At 51.8% G+C, this 16,462-nt stretch overlaps 1 protein-coding gene across 1 annotated transcript in view; it reads right to left on the bottom strand.

Moving 5' to 3' along the window:
* Positions 1 to 14,350, bottom strand: part of CNNM1 (cyclin and CBS domain divalent metal cation transport mediator 1) — a 73,762-nt gene extending 59,412 nt beyond the window's left edge. The window contains exon 1 of the mRNA XM_073354668.1: positions 12,874 to 14,350. Within this exon, the coding sequence (XP_073210769.1) occupies positions 12,874 to 14,350 (1,477 nt within the window). The remainder of the gene's footprint in view (positions 1 to 12,873) is intronic.
* Between the last annotated feature and the right edge of the window lie 2,112 nt (positions 14,351 to 16,462).

The raw sequence follows: 16,462 nt of genomic DNA, 5'->3' as shown, positions 1-16,462 counted from the left end.
CCCATCCCCAATGCAGACCGTCCCAGTAAAACTCCCCTGCCACATCCCCAGGTCAATCCTCCCCACTCCGTCACACATGGCATCCTGGGAGGTATGCTGCCTGCCAGGCGCCTGTATCAGAGATGTTACAGAGGGATTGTCGAGGATCATCCGGCCCTCTGACTATGACCCCATGCTACTCATCCCTGTGGGCATTAATGATACTGCGAGGTATGACCCTCAGCAGATCAGAAGTGACTACAGGGCTCTGGGAGTAAGGGTGAGGGAGTTGGGAGCGCAGGTGCTGTTCTCTTTGATCCTTCAGTCAAGGGTAGGGGCCCAGGCAGAGACAGATGCAGCCTGGCATTCACCTCCAGGCTGTGAGGATGGTGTCGCCAGGAGGGCTTCGGCTTCCTTGACCATGGGATGCTGTTCCAGGAAGAAGGATTGCTAAGCAGAGATGGGGTCCACCTATTGAGGAAGGGGAAGAGTATATTTGGATACAGACTGGCTTACCTAGTGAGGAGGGCTTTAAAGGGGGCAGGTGACCAAAGCCCACAGGTAAGTAAAAAACATGGAGACCTGGGAGAAGGGTCAGAATTTGGGGGGACCATGGGCTGTTTTAGCAGGGATAAAGGAGAGACAAGACAGAAGTGGCGGGGGGGGGGGAAATCAAATCGGTATCTTAGATGTCTATATACTAATGCGAGAAGTATGGGGAATAAGCAGGAAGAACTCAAAATGCTAGTAAATAAACACAACTATGACCTAGTTGGCATGACAGAGACCTAGTGGAATAATACGCATGACTGGAATATTGGTAGAGAAGGGTACAGCTTGCTGAGGAAAGACAGGCAGGGGAAAAAGGGAGGAGGTGTTGCCTTTGGTATTAAAAACGTACACACCTGGACTGAGGTTGAGATGGGAGCAGGAGACAAACTTGCTGAGAGGCTCTGGGTAAGGACAGGAGGGGCACAAACCAAGGGTGATGTCATGGTCGGGGTCTACTACAGACCCGCTAGCCAGGAAGAAGAGGTGGATGTGGCTTTTTTTAAACAACTAACAAAATCCTCCGAAGCCCGGGACTGGGTGGTGATGGGGGACTTCAACACCCAGACACCTGCTGGGAAAACAACACAGCGGGGCACAGATTCTCCAACAAGTTCTTGGAATGTGTTGGAGACAATTTTTTATTTCAGAAGGTGGAGACAGCTCTAGGGGAGAGGCTGTTCTAGGTTTGATTTTAACAAATAGGGAGGAACTGGTTGAGAGTTTGAAAGTGGAAGGCAGCTTGGGCAAAAGTGATCATGAAATAGTAGAATTCATGATTCTAAGGAATGGTAGGAGGAAGAACAGCACAATAAAGACAATAGATTTCAAGAAGGCAGACTTTAGCAAACGCAAGTAGTTGGTAGGTAAAATCCCGGGGGAAGCAAGCCCTGGGGGACTAACATGAAGGGGAAAGGAGTCCAGGAGAGCTGGCTGTATTTCAAGGAATCCCTGTTGAGGTTACAGGGACAAACCATCCCGATGTGTCGAAAGAACAGTAAATATGGCAGGCGACCAGCTTGGCTTAACGGTGAAATCCTAGCGGATCTTAAGCATAAAAAAGAAGCTTACAAGAAGTGGAAGGTTGGACATATGACCAGGGAAGAGTATAAAAATATTGCTCGGGAATGTAGGAATGAAATTAGGAGGGCCAAATCGCACCTGGAGCTGCAGCTAGCGAGAGATGTTAAGAGTAACATGAAGGGTTTCTTCAGGTATGTTGGCAACAAGAAGAAAGCCAAGGAAAGTGTGGGCCCCTTAATGAATGAGGGAGGCAACCTAGTGACAGAGGATGTGGAAAAAGCTAATGTACTCAATGATTTTTTTGCCTCTGTCTTCACGAACAAGGTCAGCTCCCAGACTGCTGTGCTGGGCATCACACCATGGGGAATAGATGGCCAGCCCTCTGTGGAGAAAGAGGTGGTTAGGGACTATTTAGAAAAACTGGACGTGCACAAGTCCATGGGGCCGGATGAGTTGCATCCGAGAGTGCTAAAGGAACTGGCGGCTGTGATTGCAGAGCCATTGGCCATTATCTTTGAAAACTCATGGCGAACGGGGGAAGTCCCGGATGACTGGAAAAAGGCTAATGTAGTGCCAATCTTTAAAAAAGGGAAGAAGGAGGATCCAGGGAACTACAGGCCAGTCAGCCTCACCTCAGTCCCTGGAAAAATCATGGAGCAGGTCCTCAAAGAATCAATCCTGAAGCACTTGCATGAGAGGAAAGTGATCAGGAACAGCCAGCATGGATTCACCATGGGAAGGTCATGCCTGACTAATCTAATTGCCTTTTATGATGAGATTACTGGTTCTGTGGATGAAGGGAAAGCAGTGGATGTATTGTTTCTTGACTTTAGCAAAGCTTTTGACACGGTCTCCCACAGTATTCTTGTCAGCAAGTTAAGGAAGTATGGGCTGGATGAATGCACTATAAGGTGGGTAGAAAGCTGGCTAGATTGTTGGGCTCAACGGGTAGTGATCAATGGCTCCATGTCTAGTTGGCAGCCGGAATCAAGTGGAGTGCCCCAAGGGTCGGTCCTGGGGCCGGTTTTGTTCAATATCTTCATAAATGATCTGGAGGATGGTGTGGATTGCACTCTCAGCAAATTTGCGGATGATACTAAACTGGGAGGAGTGGTAGATACGCTGGAGGGGAGGGATAGGATACAGAGGGACCTAGACAAATTGGAGGATTGGGCCAAAAGAAATCTGATGAGGTTCAATAAGGATAAGTGCAGGGTCCTGTACTTAGGACGGAAGAACCCAATGCACAGCTACAGACTAGGGACCGAATGGCTAGGCAGCAGTTCTGCGGAAAAGGACCTAGGGGTGACAGTGGACGAGAAGCTGGATATGAGCCAGCAGTGTGCCCTTGTTGCCAAGAAGGCCAATGGCATTTTGGGACGTATATGTAGGGGCACTGCCAGCAGATCGAGGGACGTGATCGTCCCCCTCTATTCGACATTGGTGAGGCCTCATCTGGAGTACTGTGTCCAGTTTTGGGCCCCACACTACAAGAAGGATGTGGATAAATTGGAGAGAGTCTAGCGAAGGGCAACAAAAATGATTAGGGGTCTGGAACACATGAGTTATGAGGAGAGGCTGACGGAACTGGGATTGTTTAGTCTGCAGAAGAGAAGAATGAGGGGGGATTTGATAGCTGCTTTCAACTACCTGAAAGGGGGTTCCAAAGAGGATGGCTCTAGACTGTTCTCAATGGTGGAAGAGGACAGGACAAAGAGTAATGGTCTCAAGTTGCAGTGGGGGAGGTTCAGGTTGGATATTAGGAAAAACTTTTTCACTAGGAGAGTGGTGAAACACTGGAATGCGTTGCCTAGGGAGGTGGTGGAATCTCCTTCCTTAGACGTTTTTAAGGTCAGGCTTGACAAAGCCCTGGCCGGGATGATTTAATTGGGTATGGGTCCTGCTTTTGAGCAGGGGGTTGGACTAGATGACCTCCTGAGGTCCCTTCCAACCCTGATATTCTATGATTCTAAGGGGAAAAACAATAGCTGGCAGTTTTTCAAAGAGACATTATTAAGGGCACAAGAGCAAACTATCCCACTTCGTAGGAAAGACAGGAAGTCTGGCCAGAGACCACCCTGGTTTAGATCTTCAACGATCTAAAACTCAAAAAAGAGTCCTACAAAAAGTGGAAACTCGATCAAATTACAAAGGATGAATATAAACAAATAACACAAGTATGTAGGGACAAAATTAGAAAGGCCAAGGCACAAAATGAGATCAAACTAGCTGGTGACATAAAAGGTTACAAGAAAACATCCTACGAATACATTAGAAGCAAGAGGAAGATCAAGGACAGGGTAGGCCCGTTAATGATGGGGGGGGGGGGGGAGATAATAACAGAAATTGTGGAAATGGCAGAGGTGCTTAATGACTTCTTTGTTTTGGTATTCACCAAGAAGGTTGGTGGTGATTGGACGTCTAACATAGTGAATTCCAGTGAAAATGAGGTAGGATCAGAGGCTAAAATAGGGAAAGAACAAGTTAAAAATTACTTAGACAAATTAGATGTCTTCAAGTCACCAGGGCCTGATGAAATGCATCCTAGAATACTCAAGTTGCTGACTGAGGAGATATCTGAGCCATTAGCGATTATCTTTGACAAGTCATGGAAGATGGGAGAGGTTCCAGAAGACTGGAAAGGAGAAAATATAGTGCACATCTATAACAAGGGAAATAAGGACAACCCAGGGAATTACAGACCAGTCAGCTTAACTTCTGTACCCGGAAAGATAACGGAGCAAATAATTAAGAAATCAATTTGGAAACATCTAGAAGATAATAAGGTGATAAATAATAGTCAGCATGGATTTGTCAAGAACAAATCATGTCAAACTAACCTGATAGATTTCTTTGACAGGGTAACAAGCCTTGTGGATGGGGGGAAGCGGTAGACATGGTATATCTTGACTTTAGTAAAGCTTTTGATACTGTCTCGTATGACCTCATAAACAAACGAGGGAAATGCAACCTAGATGGAGCTCCTATAAGGTGGGTGCATAACTGGTTGGAAAATTGCTCCCAGAGAATAGTTATCCGTGATTCGCATTCATGCTGGAAGGGCATAATGAGTGGGGTCCCACAGGGATCGGTTCTGGGTCCAGTTCTGTTCAATATCTTCATCAATAGAGAGTACACTTATAAAGTTTGTGGATGATACTAAGCTGCGAGAGATTGCAAGTGCTTTGGAGGATAGGATTAAAATTAAAAATGATCTGGACAAACTGGAGAAATGGTCTGAAGTAAATAGGATGAAATTCAGTAAGGACAAATGCAAAGTACTCCACTTAGGAAGGAACAATCAGTTGTACACATACAAAATGGGAAATGACGGCCTAGGAAGGAGTACTGTGGAAAGAGATCTGGGGGTCATAGTGGACCACAAGTTAAAGATGAGTTAATAATGTACCACTATTGCAAAAAAAGCAAACGTCATTCTGGGATGTATAGCAGGAGTGTTATAAGCAAGAAACGAGAAGTAATTCTTCCCCTCTACTCCGCCCTGATTAGGCCTCAACTGGAGTATTGTGTTCAGTTCTGGGTGCCACATTTCAGGAAAGATGTGGACAAATTGGAGAAAGTCCAGAGAAGAGCAACAAAAATGATTAAAGGTCTAGAAAACATGACCTATGAGGGAAGATTGAAAAAACTGGGTTTGTTTAGTCTGGAGAAAAGAAGACTGAGAGGGGACATGAGAACAGTTTTCAGGTACATAAAAGGTTGTTACAAGGAGGAGGGAGAAGAATAGTTGTTCCTGACCTCTGAGGATAGGACAAGAAGCAATGGGCTTAAATTGCAGCAAGGGAGGTTTAGGTTGGACATTAGGAAAAACTTCCTAATTGTCAGGGTGGTGAAGCACTGGAATAAATTGCCTAGGGAGGCTGTGGAATTTCCATCATTGGGGATTTTTTAAGAGCAGGTTGGACAAACACCTGTCAGGGATGGTCTAGATAATACTTAGTCCTGCCATGAGTGCAGGGGACTGGACTAGATGAACTCTTGAGGTCCCTTCCAGTCCTATGATTCTATGAGCACACCTGGAAATTAAAGAAGCCAAACTTTCCATTAATTCCCACCAAGAGGGTGATAATTTGGATGCTTTGTCAAGCAGAATCCATCCAGCTGTGATTCCAGAGAGAGGAAACAATTATGTGTGCAAGCCTCTGAGCCCAGTGTGTGGATAAAATGCTGTACTATTGGGATAACTGCAGCATGTCCTATTGCTCATCATCTGAGGTGGAGAAGAAATGCTTCCCTCTACGGTCACATTGGCAGGAAAATGGTATTGGGGAATAGCTTTCTCCTGCACAGCCTTCAGCAAGGACCTCATGAGCAACTCTCTCATGATCAGTTTCCTCTGACTGCAAGGAGGCCTCAGGCACTGATGGAGCCTGGTCATTCCCAGCTTCCAACTTTATTTATGGAATGCAACATGTCATCACTGTAGACATTTCCTAAAGAGCAGGATCCACCCGCTGCAGTACAAAGCCCATGAGCTAGATGTGTGGGACTACTGCATAGCAGAGAATCTGACAGTTCTAACTAGGGAGGAAACAAAAGCCTAGGAATATTGCTGGAAGAGCAAACCTGCTGCACAACAGTTCCTAGCCTCTTTAAAGCTGCAGGCAGCCTCTGCCATGATCGATAATGTCAGAATTTCAGCAGAAGGTACAGCTTGTGGTAAGTCATCTTACAAACACTCATGTAAACTTCTACACAGCACCAGTTCTGTTTTGTTCCTTTCCCCCCTTCTTGCTGCCAAGCTCAACTTTCACCTAGGCAAAGAGGGTTCCAATGTACTGTAGTTATCCTCAGTAGCAGAGCACAGTCATGAACTCTGCTATGCAACAAACAGAACACATGAGCACCATAGTGCATATGCATCCTGTGTTATCCTAATGCAATCACAGAACCATAGACACATAGAGCGGGAAAGGTCATCTAGTTCAGCCCCCTGTGTGGAGGCAGGGCCAAATAGTAGCCAAGAGTAGCAGCACCCTGCAGCCCTCTGATTGGCCAAGTTCCCCTACTTAACCCCAGGGGTTGCCCCAAGAAGTTGTCTGATCAATCCCACAGACTTTGACTGCACTTTGATCCCACAGGTTTGCCTCTTCTCCTGGTCTCTGATTCCAGCCTGACCCTGATTCTTGTTTATGGGGTCTGGCCTTGTGATTCCTCCCACTCTTGTCCCTGGCGGGCAGACCTCAGCCCAGCTGTGACCACTAGGCCATGCCACCTACACCCCAGTCCCTTATGACAGAGCTCTTCCTCCGGTCTGGGAAAGGAAATCGGTGTCACAGCTTAACACAAGATCAAACAGATAGGTTACCCTCAGTAGCTCACACACATTCTACTGGACCATTCAAGGGGAAGTGGCTCATTAACACTTCCTAGGCAAAAAGAAAAGGAGAACTTGCGGCACCTTAGAGACTAACCAATTTATTTGAGCATAAGCTTTCATGAGCTACAGCTCACCTCATCAGATGCATCACTACATTCCTAGGCAGTCACTTCCTATTTTGTATTTGTGCAACTGATTATTCCTTCCTTGCATTTGTCCTTATTGAATTTCATCCTATTTATTTCAGATCATTTCTCCAGTTTGTCAAGGTCATTTTGAATTCTAATCCTGTCCTCCAAAAGCACTTGCAACAGCTCCCAGCTTGGTACGGTCCACAAACTTTATACGTGTACTCTCTCTGCCGTTATCCAAATCATTTATGAAGATACTGAAAGATCCCTGAGGGACTCCACTTAATATGCCCTTCCAGCTTGATTGTAAACCATTGATAACTGCTCCCTGAGTATGGTTTTCCATAACTTTACAGTAGATTTGTCTAGGCTAAATTTCTCTAGTTTGTTTATAGTTAAAGATTTTCCTAATATCTAACCTAAATCTCTCTTGTGCAGATTGAGCCCCTTACTTCTTGACCTTCAGTGGACATGGAAGACAATTGATCCCTGTCCTCTTTAAAACAGCTTTTAACAGATTCAAAGACAGTTCTCAGGTGTCCCCCCCCCCTCCGGCTATGGCTACACTACAAGGCTTTTAGGGGGCACAGCTGTGCCGCTAAAAGGCACGTAGTGTAGCTGGTGTTTGTCGGCAGGAAAGAGCTCTCCTGCTGACAAAGCGCTGTTCACACTGGCGCTTTTCATCGGTAAAACTTTTTGTTGTTTGGGTGGGTGTTGTTTTTTTTAATACCCCTGAATGACAAACATTTTGCCGATGAATTGCCAGTGTAGACAAAGCCTCAGTCTTCTTTTCTCAAGACTAAACACTCCTGATTTTTTTAACTTTTCCTCATAGGTCAGGATTTCTAAACTTTCTATCAATTTTATTACTCTTTTCTGGACTCCCTCCAATTTATCCACATTTTTCCTCAAGTGTGGTACCCCAGAATTGGACATGGTACTCCAGTTGAGGCCGCTTCAGTGCCAACCAGAGTAGAACAATGACCTGTATCTTACATACAACACTTCTGTAAAGACACCCCTGAATGATATGTTGGGGGTTGTTTTTTTTTGCAATTGCATCACATTGTTGGCTTGTATTCAATTTGTGATCCACTATAACACCCAGATTTCATCTGTAGTACCATCTAGCCAGTTATTTCCAATTTTGTAGTTGTGCATTTGATTTTTCCTTCCAAAGTTAAGTACTTTGTTCTAGTCTTTATTTAATTTCATCTTATTGATTTCACATCAATTCTCCTATATGTCAAGGTAGCTTTGAATTATAACCCTGTCCTGCAAAGTGTCTGTGACCCTGTGACGAAGCGGGACTGTTCTTAATGTTTTCTCTGAATATTGTGGGGGTGCCTCAGTTTCCCCTATGCAGTTCTTAAGTCTCTAGGTGGTGGGACAAGGTCATTGCAGAGCCCTAGAGGGCAGGTGTGTGCAGGGCTCTGGACACAGAGGATGGCCGACACCCTGTTTCCTGGCAACTGATGGCCTGGCCCTTCCCCCCCTGCAAGGTGAGAGCTAAAGGGTTGGAGAACAAAGGAATCAGGTGACCTGGCCTGGGAAAGGGACAAAGCCCAGAGGAGGAGGGGCTGGAGAGTTTTTCAGTTTCGGGCTGGGTGGTCGACCGCAGGGAATCCCAAGGCTGGGGTCTAAGCTTCCTGCCCCCCCAGAAGGACTTGACTGAGGGGTCCTGGTTGTACCCATAAGCTCGATTTTAGACTGTGTTGCTATTGTCCAATAAACCTTCCGTTTTACTGGCTGGCGGAGAGTCACGGTGAATCTCAGGAAGGGGGGTGCAGGGCCCGGACTCCCCCATACTTTGTTACAACTGGTGGCAGCGGTGGGATCTACTGCACCCCATGGATGGTGCTTCCTGCAGTAAGTGACTGGGGAGCAGTAAAACAAAGGGGGATGGATGAGGACCAGGCGTGCTGAAGGCTCAGAGAGGAGCGGTTTCGGGGGGTCGGTTAACCCCTGGGAGTGTGTGACAAGAGAAGGACTTTTGCAGTAACAGGGTCCCCTGGGGGATTGCAGCGAGCAGTCCCAGGGGCGGAGGAGTCTGCAGCTCAACCCTGGCAAAGAGGTGGTGACCTCGAGAAGGGCTGGCACACGAGGGATTCTCCCTGGAAACCGTGGGGAGCGGCGAGCACACAGGCCTATGAGTGGCAAGCAAGGAGATGTATAGCAAGCACCTTAAGAGCGACCTGGCGGAGCTGTGCAAGCAGAGGGGGCTGCGCATTGGGAGGCTCACCAAAGAACAGCTGATTGCCCAGCTGGACGAGGGAGATCGCTGGAATGAACTGATCCCTGTCTCTGAGGGAAGCAGCCTGGCAGATGCAGCGCGGGCACCGGTGTCTGTCCCAGCGGGGAGCGATCAGGCGGCTGCTGAGGGCTTCCCGAGACCTTTCCTACCTGTGCCTAGGGGAAGGGCCGGGAGGAGCCCAGCGAATACTGAGGGCATTGTGACCCCTGTGGCCAGCAGGGGATCCTCCTGGCAGAGCTCCCCATCGCTGGATCTGAGACAGCTGCAATGGGAGAAGGAGCTAAAACTGAGAGAGTTGGAGCTCAGGCAGCGGGAACGGCAGGAGGAGCAGGAATAGCGGGAAAAGCAGCATCAGGAGTGGGAAAAGCAGTGTCAGCATGAACTGGAGGAGAAGGAGAAAACACTAAGAACAGTCCCACTTCGTCACAGACCCTTCCCAGTCTAGTGCTATCCTCAAAATTTTATAAGCAAACTCTCCACTTCCTTATCAGTCATTAATGAAAATACTGAATAGTACCAGACCTAGGACTGACCCCTAACATCTATTACATTTTCATCTAGATCTGGTGTGCAGGAAGGAGGTGGGATGGGTTGGGACAGGTGGTATAGGCTAATTTACTCACTTTGCTGAAACACCCCACTGGATGGCATTGCAAACATTACTCTATCAGGTGCTTACAACACAACTTTGACTCAAAAAAAAAAAAAATCAAAACCCAACAACCTATCCTTAAAGTTATGTGCCTACTTGAAAAACCAGTAAAACTCAAGCTTATTGCAACTGAAAAAGAACAGACTGATGTTTCTACTGTTTTGTTTTGTTTTAGGGCTGTCGATTAATCGCAGTTAACTCACGCGATTAACTCAAAAAAATTAATCGCGAATAAAAAAATTAATCACAATTAATCACACTGTTAAACAATAAAATACCAATTGAAATTATTAAACATTTGTGGATGTTTTTCTACATTTTCAAATATACTGATTTCTATTACAACACAGAATACAAAGTGTACAGTGCTCACTTTATATTATTTTTTATTACAAATATTTTCACTGTAAATATAAAAAAATGTATTTTTCAATTTACCTCATACAAGTACTGTAGTGCAATCTCTTTACCATGAAAGTGTAACTTACAAATGTAGATTTTTTTTGTTACATAACTGCACTCAAAAACAAAACAATGTAAAACTTTAGCGCCTACAAGTCCACTCAGTCCTACTTCTTGTTCAGCCAATTGCTCAGACAAGTTTGTTTACATTTCCAGGAGATAATGCTGCCCGCTTCTTATTTACATCATCTGAAAGTGAGAACAGGTGTTCACATGGCACTTTTGTAGCCGGTGTTATAAAGTATTCACGTGCCAGATATGCGAAACATTTGTATGCCCCTTTACGCTTCAGCCACCATTCCAGAGGACATGCATCCATGCTGATGATGCGCGTTAAAAAAATAATGTGTTAATTAAATTTGTGACTGAACTCCTTTTTGATCTGTTTTGCCCGCCTTCTGCCATATATTTCATGTTACGGCAGTCTCGGATGATGACCCAGCACATATTGTGCATTTCACGAACACTTTCCCTGCAGATTTCACAAAAGGCAAAGAAGGTACCAATGTCAGATTTCTAAAAATAGCTACAGCACTGGACCCAAGGTTTAAGAATCTGAAGTGCTGTCCAAAATCTGAGAGGGCCGAGGTGTTTTCAGAAGTCTGAAAAGAGCCACACTCAGATGCGGAAACTACAGAACCCGAACCACCAGAAAAAAAAATCAACCTTCTGCTGGTGGCATCTGACTCAGATGATGAAAACGAACATGCATCGGTCCACACTGCTTTGGATCGTTATCGAGCAGAACCTGTCATCAGCATGGAAGCATGTCCTCTGGAATGGTGGTTGAAGCATGAAGGGGCATAAGAACGTTTAGCACATCTGGCACGTGTGAATACCTTGTAACACCGGCTACAAAAATGCCATGCGAACTCCTGTTCTCACTTTCAGGTGACATTGCAAACAAGAAGTGGGCCCCACTATCTCCTGCAAATTGTAACCAAACTTATTTGTCTGAGCGATTGGCTCAAGTAGGACTGAGTGGACCTGTAGGCGCTAAAGTTTTACATTGTTCTATTTTTGAATGCAGAATTCTACCTTTGTAAGTTCAACTTTCATGATACAGAGATTGCCCTACAGTGCTTGTATGAGGTGAATTGAAAAATACTATTTTTTTCACAGTACAAATATTTGTAATAAAAAATATCAAGTGAGCACTGTACGCTTTATATTCTGCGTTGTCACTGAAATCAATATATTTGAAAAAGTAGAAAACTCAAAAGGTATTAAATCGTATTCTATTATTCTTTAAAAGCATGATAATCGCATGATTAATTGCGATTTTTTTTATTCACACGATTAGTTGTGATTATTGTTGTAATCACTGGACAGCCCTCCTTTACTTATGTTGTTCATTTGACAGCAGTTTTAGTCAGTTTTCACCAGCAAGAAGGGACAAAAGTAACTTTAAAACCCCCAAACAAGGTTGGAGCCTCAGGCACCTCACCTCCAGCCACTCTGTTAAAGTGATTCAAAGCACCAGCCTTTGAACACCCCCCGTGCATGTTAACTAACCCTCCCGCACCCGGCCCTGGGGCTAAGTGTCTGTCCCCATTCCACAGACCAGCAGCGACCGTCCCAAATGAGTGGCACGGCCAGGATTGAGCCCTGGCCCCCTCTCCGCGCACTCCCTGCCGCTGTCACTCAGCTCGGGGGAAAGAACCGATGCCGGTTAATTGCCAGGGCGGCTGGCAGATCTCAGCCGCTGCCGCTCGCTCAGCCCAGCTCCACGCCCGCTTGCTGCCTGCCTCACCCCGCCCAGCCTGCGCGCAGAGGGGCCAATGCTGAGCAGCTCCGTGCGGAAAGCACCAGCCGCCCGAGTCCGCCGCTCCCCGGGGCGGGTGTGTGAACTGTGCCCGCCTGAGCCGCAGGGGCGGCTCGTTCCGGCGCTGCGCCCCCTCAGCGCTTCGCAATGAGGTTCGGGGTCAAAAGCACCCGGGCAGCCGGACCCCGCCCCGGGCCCGTATAGGGCGCCCGAGCGGAGTCCCCGCAGGCTGCAGGAGCTGCTGCGTGCCGCCGTGAGCCAGACACCCCCCGCCACCGAGAGCTGCGGGCAGCCAGCGGGCACACGCCGGGGCCAAGCAGGGCGCAAAGGGCCCAGGAGCCCCCTTCCCGCCCAGCTCCCGGGCAGCCTATCCGGGCATCCCAGCCCCGTTCCCGCAGGGCCCCCGCTCCTTGCCCGGACCCCCTGAGCTCAGCCCGCCGGGAGAAGCTGCCCCGCACGCACGGGCCTGGGGGAGCAGGAGGCTGTCGGGGAGGCGCAAGCTGGCACGGGGTGCGCCAGAGGCAGCCCGGCCACGGGCATGCAAAGGGAAGGCGGTGGCTGCCGTGGGTGTACGGCTGGGTGGAGGCAGGGACAGGGAGATACCGAGCCCCGCAGGAGGGTGCATGGACCCGGAGCGCACGGGCGGGGCTGGCCGGCGGGAGCGGAGCCTGGGGGTGCGTGGCCGGAGGACAGAACCGGGGGTGCCGGCGCCCTCACCCTTCTTGAACTCCTCCAGCAGCGTGTCCAGGCGGCTGTCGCTGAAGACCCAGTGCAGCGGCCGGCGGTAGAAGCGGGTGACGGTCTGCAGCGGGGTGCAGTCGTCCGGGTCCACGAAGGCCAGGTCTTTGACGAAGAGCAGGTCCACGATGTTGTCCCGCCGGTCGCCCTCGTAGACCGGGATGCGGGTGTAGCCGGAGCGCAGGATCTCGGAGACGGTGGCGAAGTCCAGCGCGGCGTCGGAGCGCAGCATAAAGCAGTCGGCCAGCGGGGTGAGCACGTCCTCCACCACCTTGGTGCGCAGCTCCAGCGCGCCCTGCACCATGGCCAGCTCCTCCCGCACCAGGTCGCTGTGCGGGTCGGCGGCGCTCAGCGTCCCCAGCAGGCGCTCGCGCGTGGAGAAGGTGCTGAGCTCCTGGCGCAGCGCCCAGTCCAGCAGGCGGCTCAGCGGGTAGCAGAGGGGGAAGGCGGCGGCCATCAGCAGGCGGGTGAGGCAGAGCGTGTGCGAGGCGATGGCCAGCCCGTGCCGGGAGCACACCGAGTAGGGCAGCACCTCGCCGCCCAGGAACACGGCCCCGGTGCAGAGCAGCACGGGCAGCCAGGGGACGCCCTGCACGCAGCCGGCCAGCGCCGGGCCCTGGCCGGGCAGGGATGCGCACAGCCAGCCGGCCAGCGCCGCGTTGGCCCCGGCCTGGCCTAGCAGCAGGGTGCAGAGCAGGTAGGTGCCGCCGTGGCCCCGCACGGCCTGGACGCGGCCCGCCTGCTCCTGCTCCGCCGCCGAGCCGCTGTTGCGCAGCACGCGGAGCTCCAGCGGGTCCAGCGCCAGCAGCGCCAGGCGCAGGCCGCTGAACAGCGCCGACAGCCCCAGCAGCAGCAGCGCCCCCAGGGCCCGCAGCCAGCCCGCCTCCGGCAGCGGCCCGAGCAGCCAGGGCTCCCGCGCCGCCGGCCGCACCCGCAGCAGGAAGCCGCCCCCCGCGCCGTGGTGCTGCCAGGCGCGCCCGTCCCAGGCGCAGAGCGAGAACAGCCGCCCCCGCGGGCCGGCCCCGGGCTCCCCCTTGCGCGGCGCCCGCACCCGCACCCGCACCAGGGCGGAGCCGGCCGAGCCGCCCGGCTGCAGCGGGCCCAGCACCTCCACGTCCGAGGCCCCGGCGCTCTGCCGCGGGCAGCGCTCCCCGGGCGCCTGGCCCGCTCCCGCCGGCGGCGGCTCCTCGACGAAGGCCAGGCGGGGCGCGCTCTCCGCCCCGGAGGGCGCGCGGCTGCGGTTCGCCTCGGGCGGCGGCTGGAAGAAGACGCGCAGCAGGAAGCTGGCCCCCTCCACCGCCCCCAGCGCGCCGGCCTCCAGCGAGACCCGGCCCGGGGCCGTGTCCTCGGGCCGCAGCCCCAGCAGCCAGGCGGCCCCGGCGGGCGGGCGGCGCGCAAGCCAGAAGAGGAGCAGCAGCGCGGCGCCCCGGCCCCGGCCGCCCGCCTGCACCGCCATGGCGCTCCGCAGCCCGCAGCGCCCCCGCCGCGCGTCACGCTGCAGCGGGGGGAGCCGGGCCCACGTGCGGGGCGGGGAGCGGGCGGCCCGAGCCCCGCTGCAGCGGCGTCCGGCCTGCGCCCGCGGTCCGTCAGCCAGCCCCGGCGGGCTCCGCGGGCGCTGGGTGTCCCCAAAGGCGGGTGCGGCCCCAGGGACCCGCTCGCTGCCACGGCCTGGGGGGGGACACACGGTGAGAATCGGACCAGGCCTCAGGGCAGGGATTTCCCTGCACCCCCTCGACTTTCATTACACCCCGCCCCCCAGTTTGTGAACTAGTTACATGCAGTGTTGCCAGTTTAGTGATTGGTTGGACATTGAAATTGAAACATTAATACACACCCTTTCAAAGCGTCTAAAGGGGATGATAACATACTGTCACGGAGTCCCCGGCGATGCTTTGGAGCTGCTCCCAACAAAGCCAGTCAGGACTCTGGGGAAGTCTCCTTTCTGGGAGCAGCCTGTCTGCAGGACACACAGCTCACACAGCTTCCCCCTTCCAGGGTCTGACAGCGGAGCATTCAGCATCCTCTGCCCCCCATGCGCTTCCCACAGCGAGTCCTCCCAGGGGGGGTCCGGGAAGCCAGAGGGTCCTGCCCCCCAACTCCGCAGTCAGACGTGACTCTCAGCCAGCCAGTAAAACAGAAGGTTTATTAGAGGACAGGGACATGGTCTAACACAGAGCTTGTAGGTGCAGAGAACTGGACCCCTCAGCTGGGTCCATTTTGGGGGGCAGTGAGCCAGACAACCACCTCTGCACGTCTGCCCTTCACTCCATGTCCCCAGCCAGCCCCAAACTGAAACTCCCTCCAGCCCCTCCTCCTCTGGGCTTTGTCCCTTTCCCGGGCCAGGAGGTCACCTGATTCCTTTGTTCTCCAACCCTTTAGCTCTCACCTTGCAGGGGCGAAGGGTCCAGGCCATCAGTTGCCAGGAAACAGGGTGTCGGCCATTCTCTGTGTCCAGACCCCTGCACATACCTGCCCTCTAGGGCTCTGCAATGATCATATACCCTTACCCCACCCCCTAGATACTTAAGAACTGCATAGGGGAAACTGAGGCACCCCCACACTATTCAGTGGAAACATTAAGAACTGTCCCACTTCGTCACACCAGTGACCTGGGAAGTTCAGGGCCCCCTCTCTGGGACAACGCATCCGCTATCATATTGGCACTTCCCTTCACGTGGACCACGTCCATGTCGTAATCCTGCAGGAGCAGGCTCCACCTCAGGAGTTTGGCGTAGGCTCCTTTCATCTGGTGCAGCCAGGTCAGGGGAGAGGGGTCGGTGTACACGGTGAAGTGTTGCCCGAAGAGATAGGGCTCTAGTTTCTTGAGGGCCCACACCATGGCCAGGCACTCCTTCTCGATGGCCGCGTAGTGTTGCTCCCGGGGTAGCAACTTCTTGCTCAGGTACACGATGGGGTATCTCTCCCCCTTTTCATCCTCCTGCATTAACACCACCCCCAGTCTCGTGTCGGAGGCGTCGGTGAACACCACAAAGGGCTTGTCAAAGTCTGGGTTTGCCAGAACTGGGCCACGGACCAGAGCCTCCTTCAGCGCCCAGAAAGCCTCCTGGCACTGCTCGGTCCAGACCACCTTGTCTGGCTTCCCCTTCTTGCATAGCTCCGTGATGGGGGTGGCGATGGCGCTAAAGTGGGGCTTAAATCTTCGGTAGTATCCTGCCATCCCAATAAAGGCTTGGACCTGCTTTTTGGTGTGGGGAGCGGGCCAGTCTCTGATCACCTCCACCTTGGCTGGTTCCGGCTTTAGGCGGCCGCTCCCCACCCGATGGCCCAGGTAAGATACTTCAGCCATCCCCACCTTGCACTTCTCCGCTTTTATGGTCAGCCCAGCCCAGCCCCCTGGAGTCGGTCCAGCGCTTGTCTAACCTGGGACACATGGTCCTCCCAGGTCTGGCTAAAGACACAGATGTCATCAATATACGCCACGGCAAAACTCTCCATCCCCCTCAAGAGCTGGTCCACTAGGCGCTGGAAGGTGGCCGGCGCTCCCTTGAGGCCGAAAGGCAGGGTCAGGAACTCATAGAGCCCCAGAGGGGTGATAAAGGCCGATTTC

Source organism: Lepidochelys kempii, chromosome 7 (assembly GCF_965140265.1).
Source record: "Lepidochelys kempii isolate rLepKem1 chromosome 7, rLepKem1.hap2, whole genome shotgun sequence".
Lineage (NCBI taxonomy): Eukaryota > Metazoa > Chordata > Testudines > Cheloniidae > Lepidochelys > Lepidochelys kempii.
The sequence above is the reverse complement of the archived record's forward strand: the minus strand, read 5'-3'. Positions and strand labels throughout refer to the sequence as shown.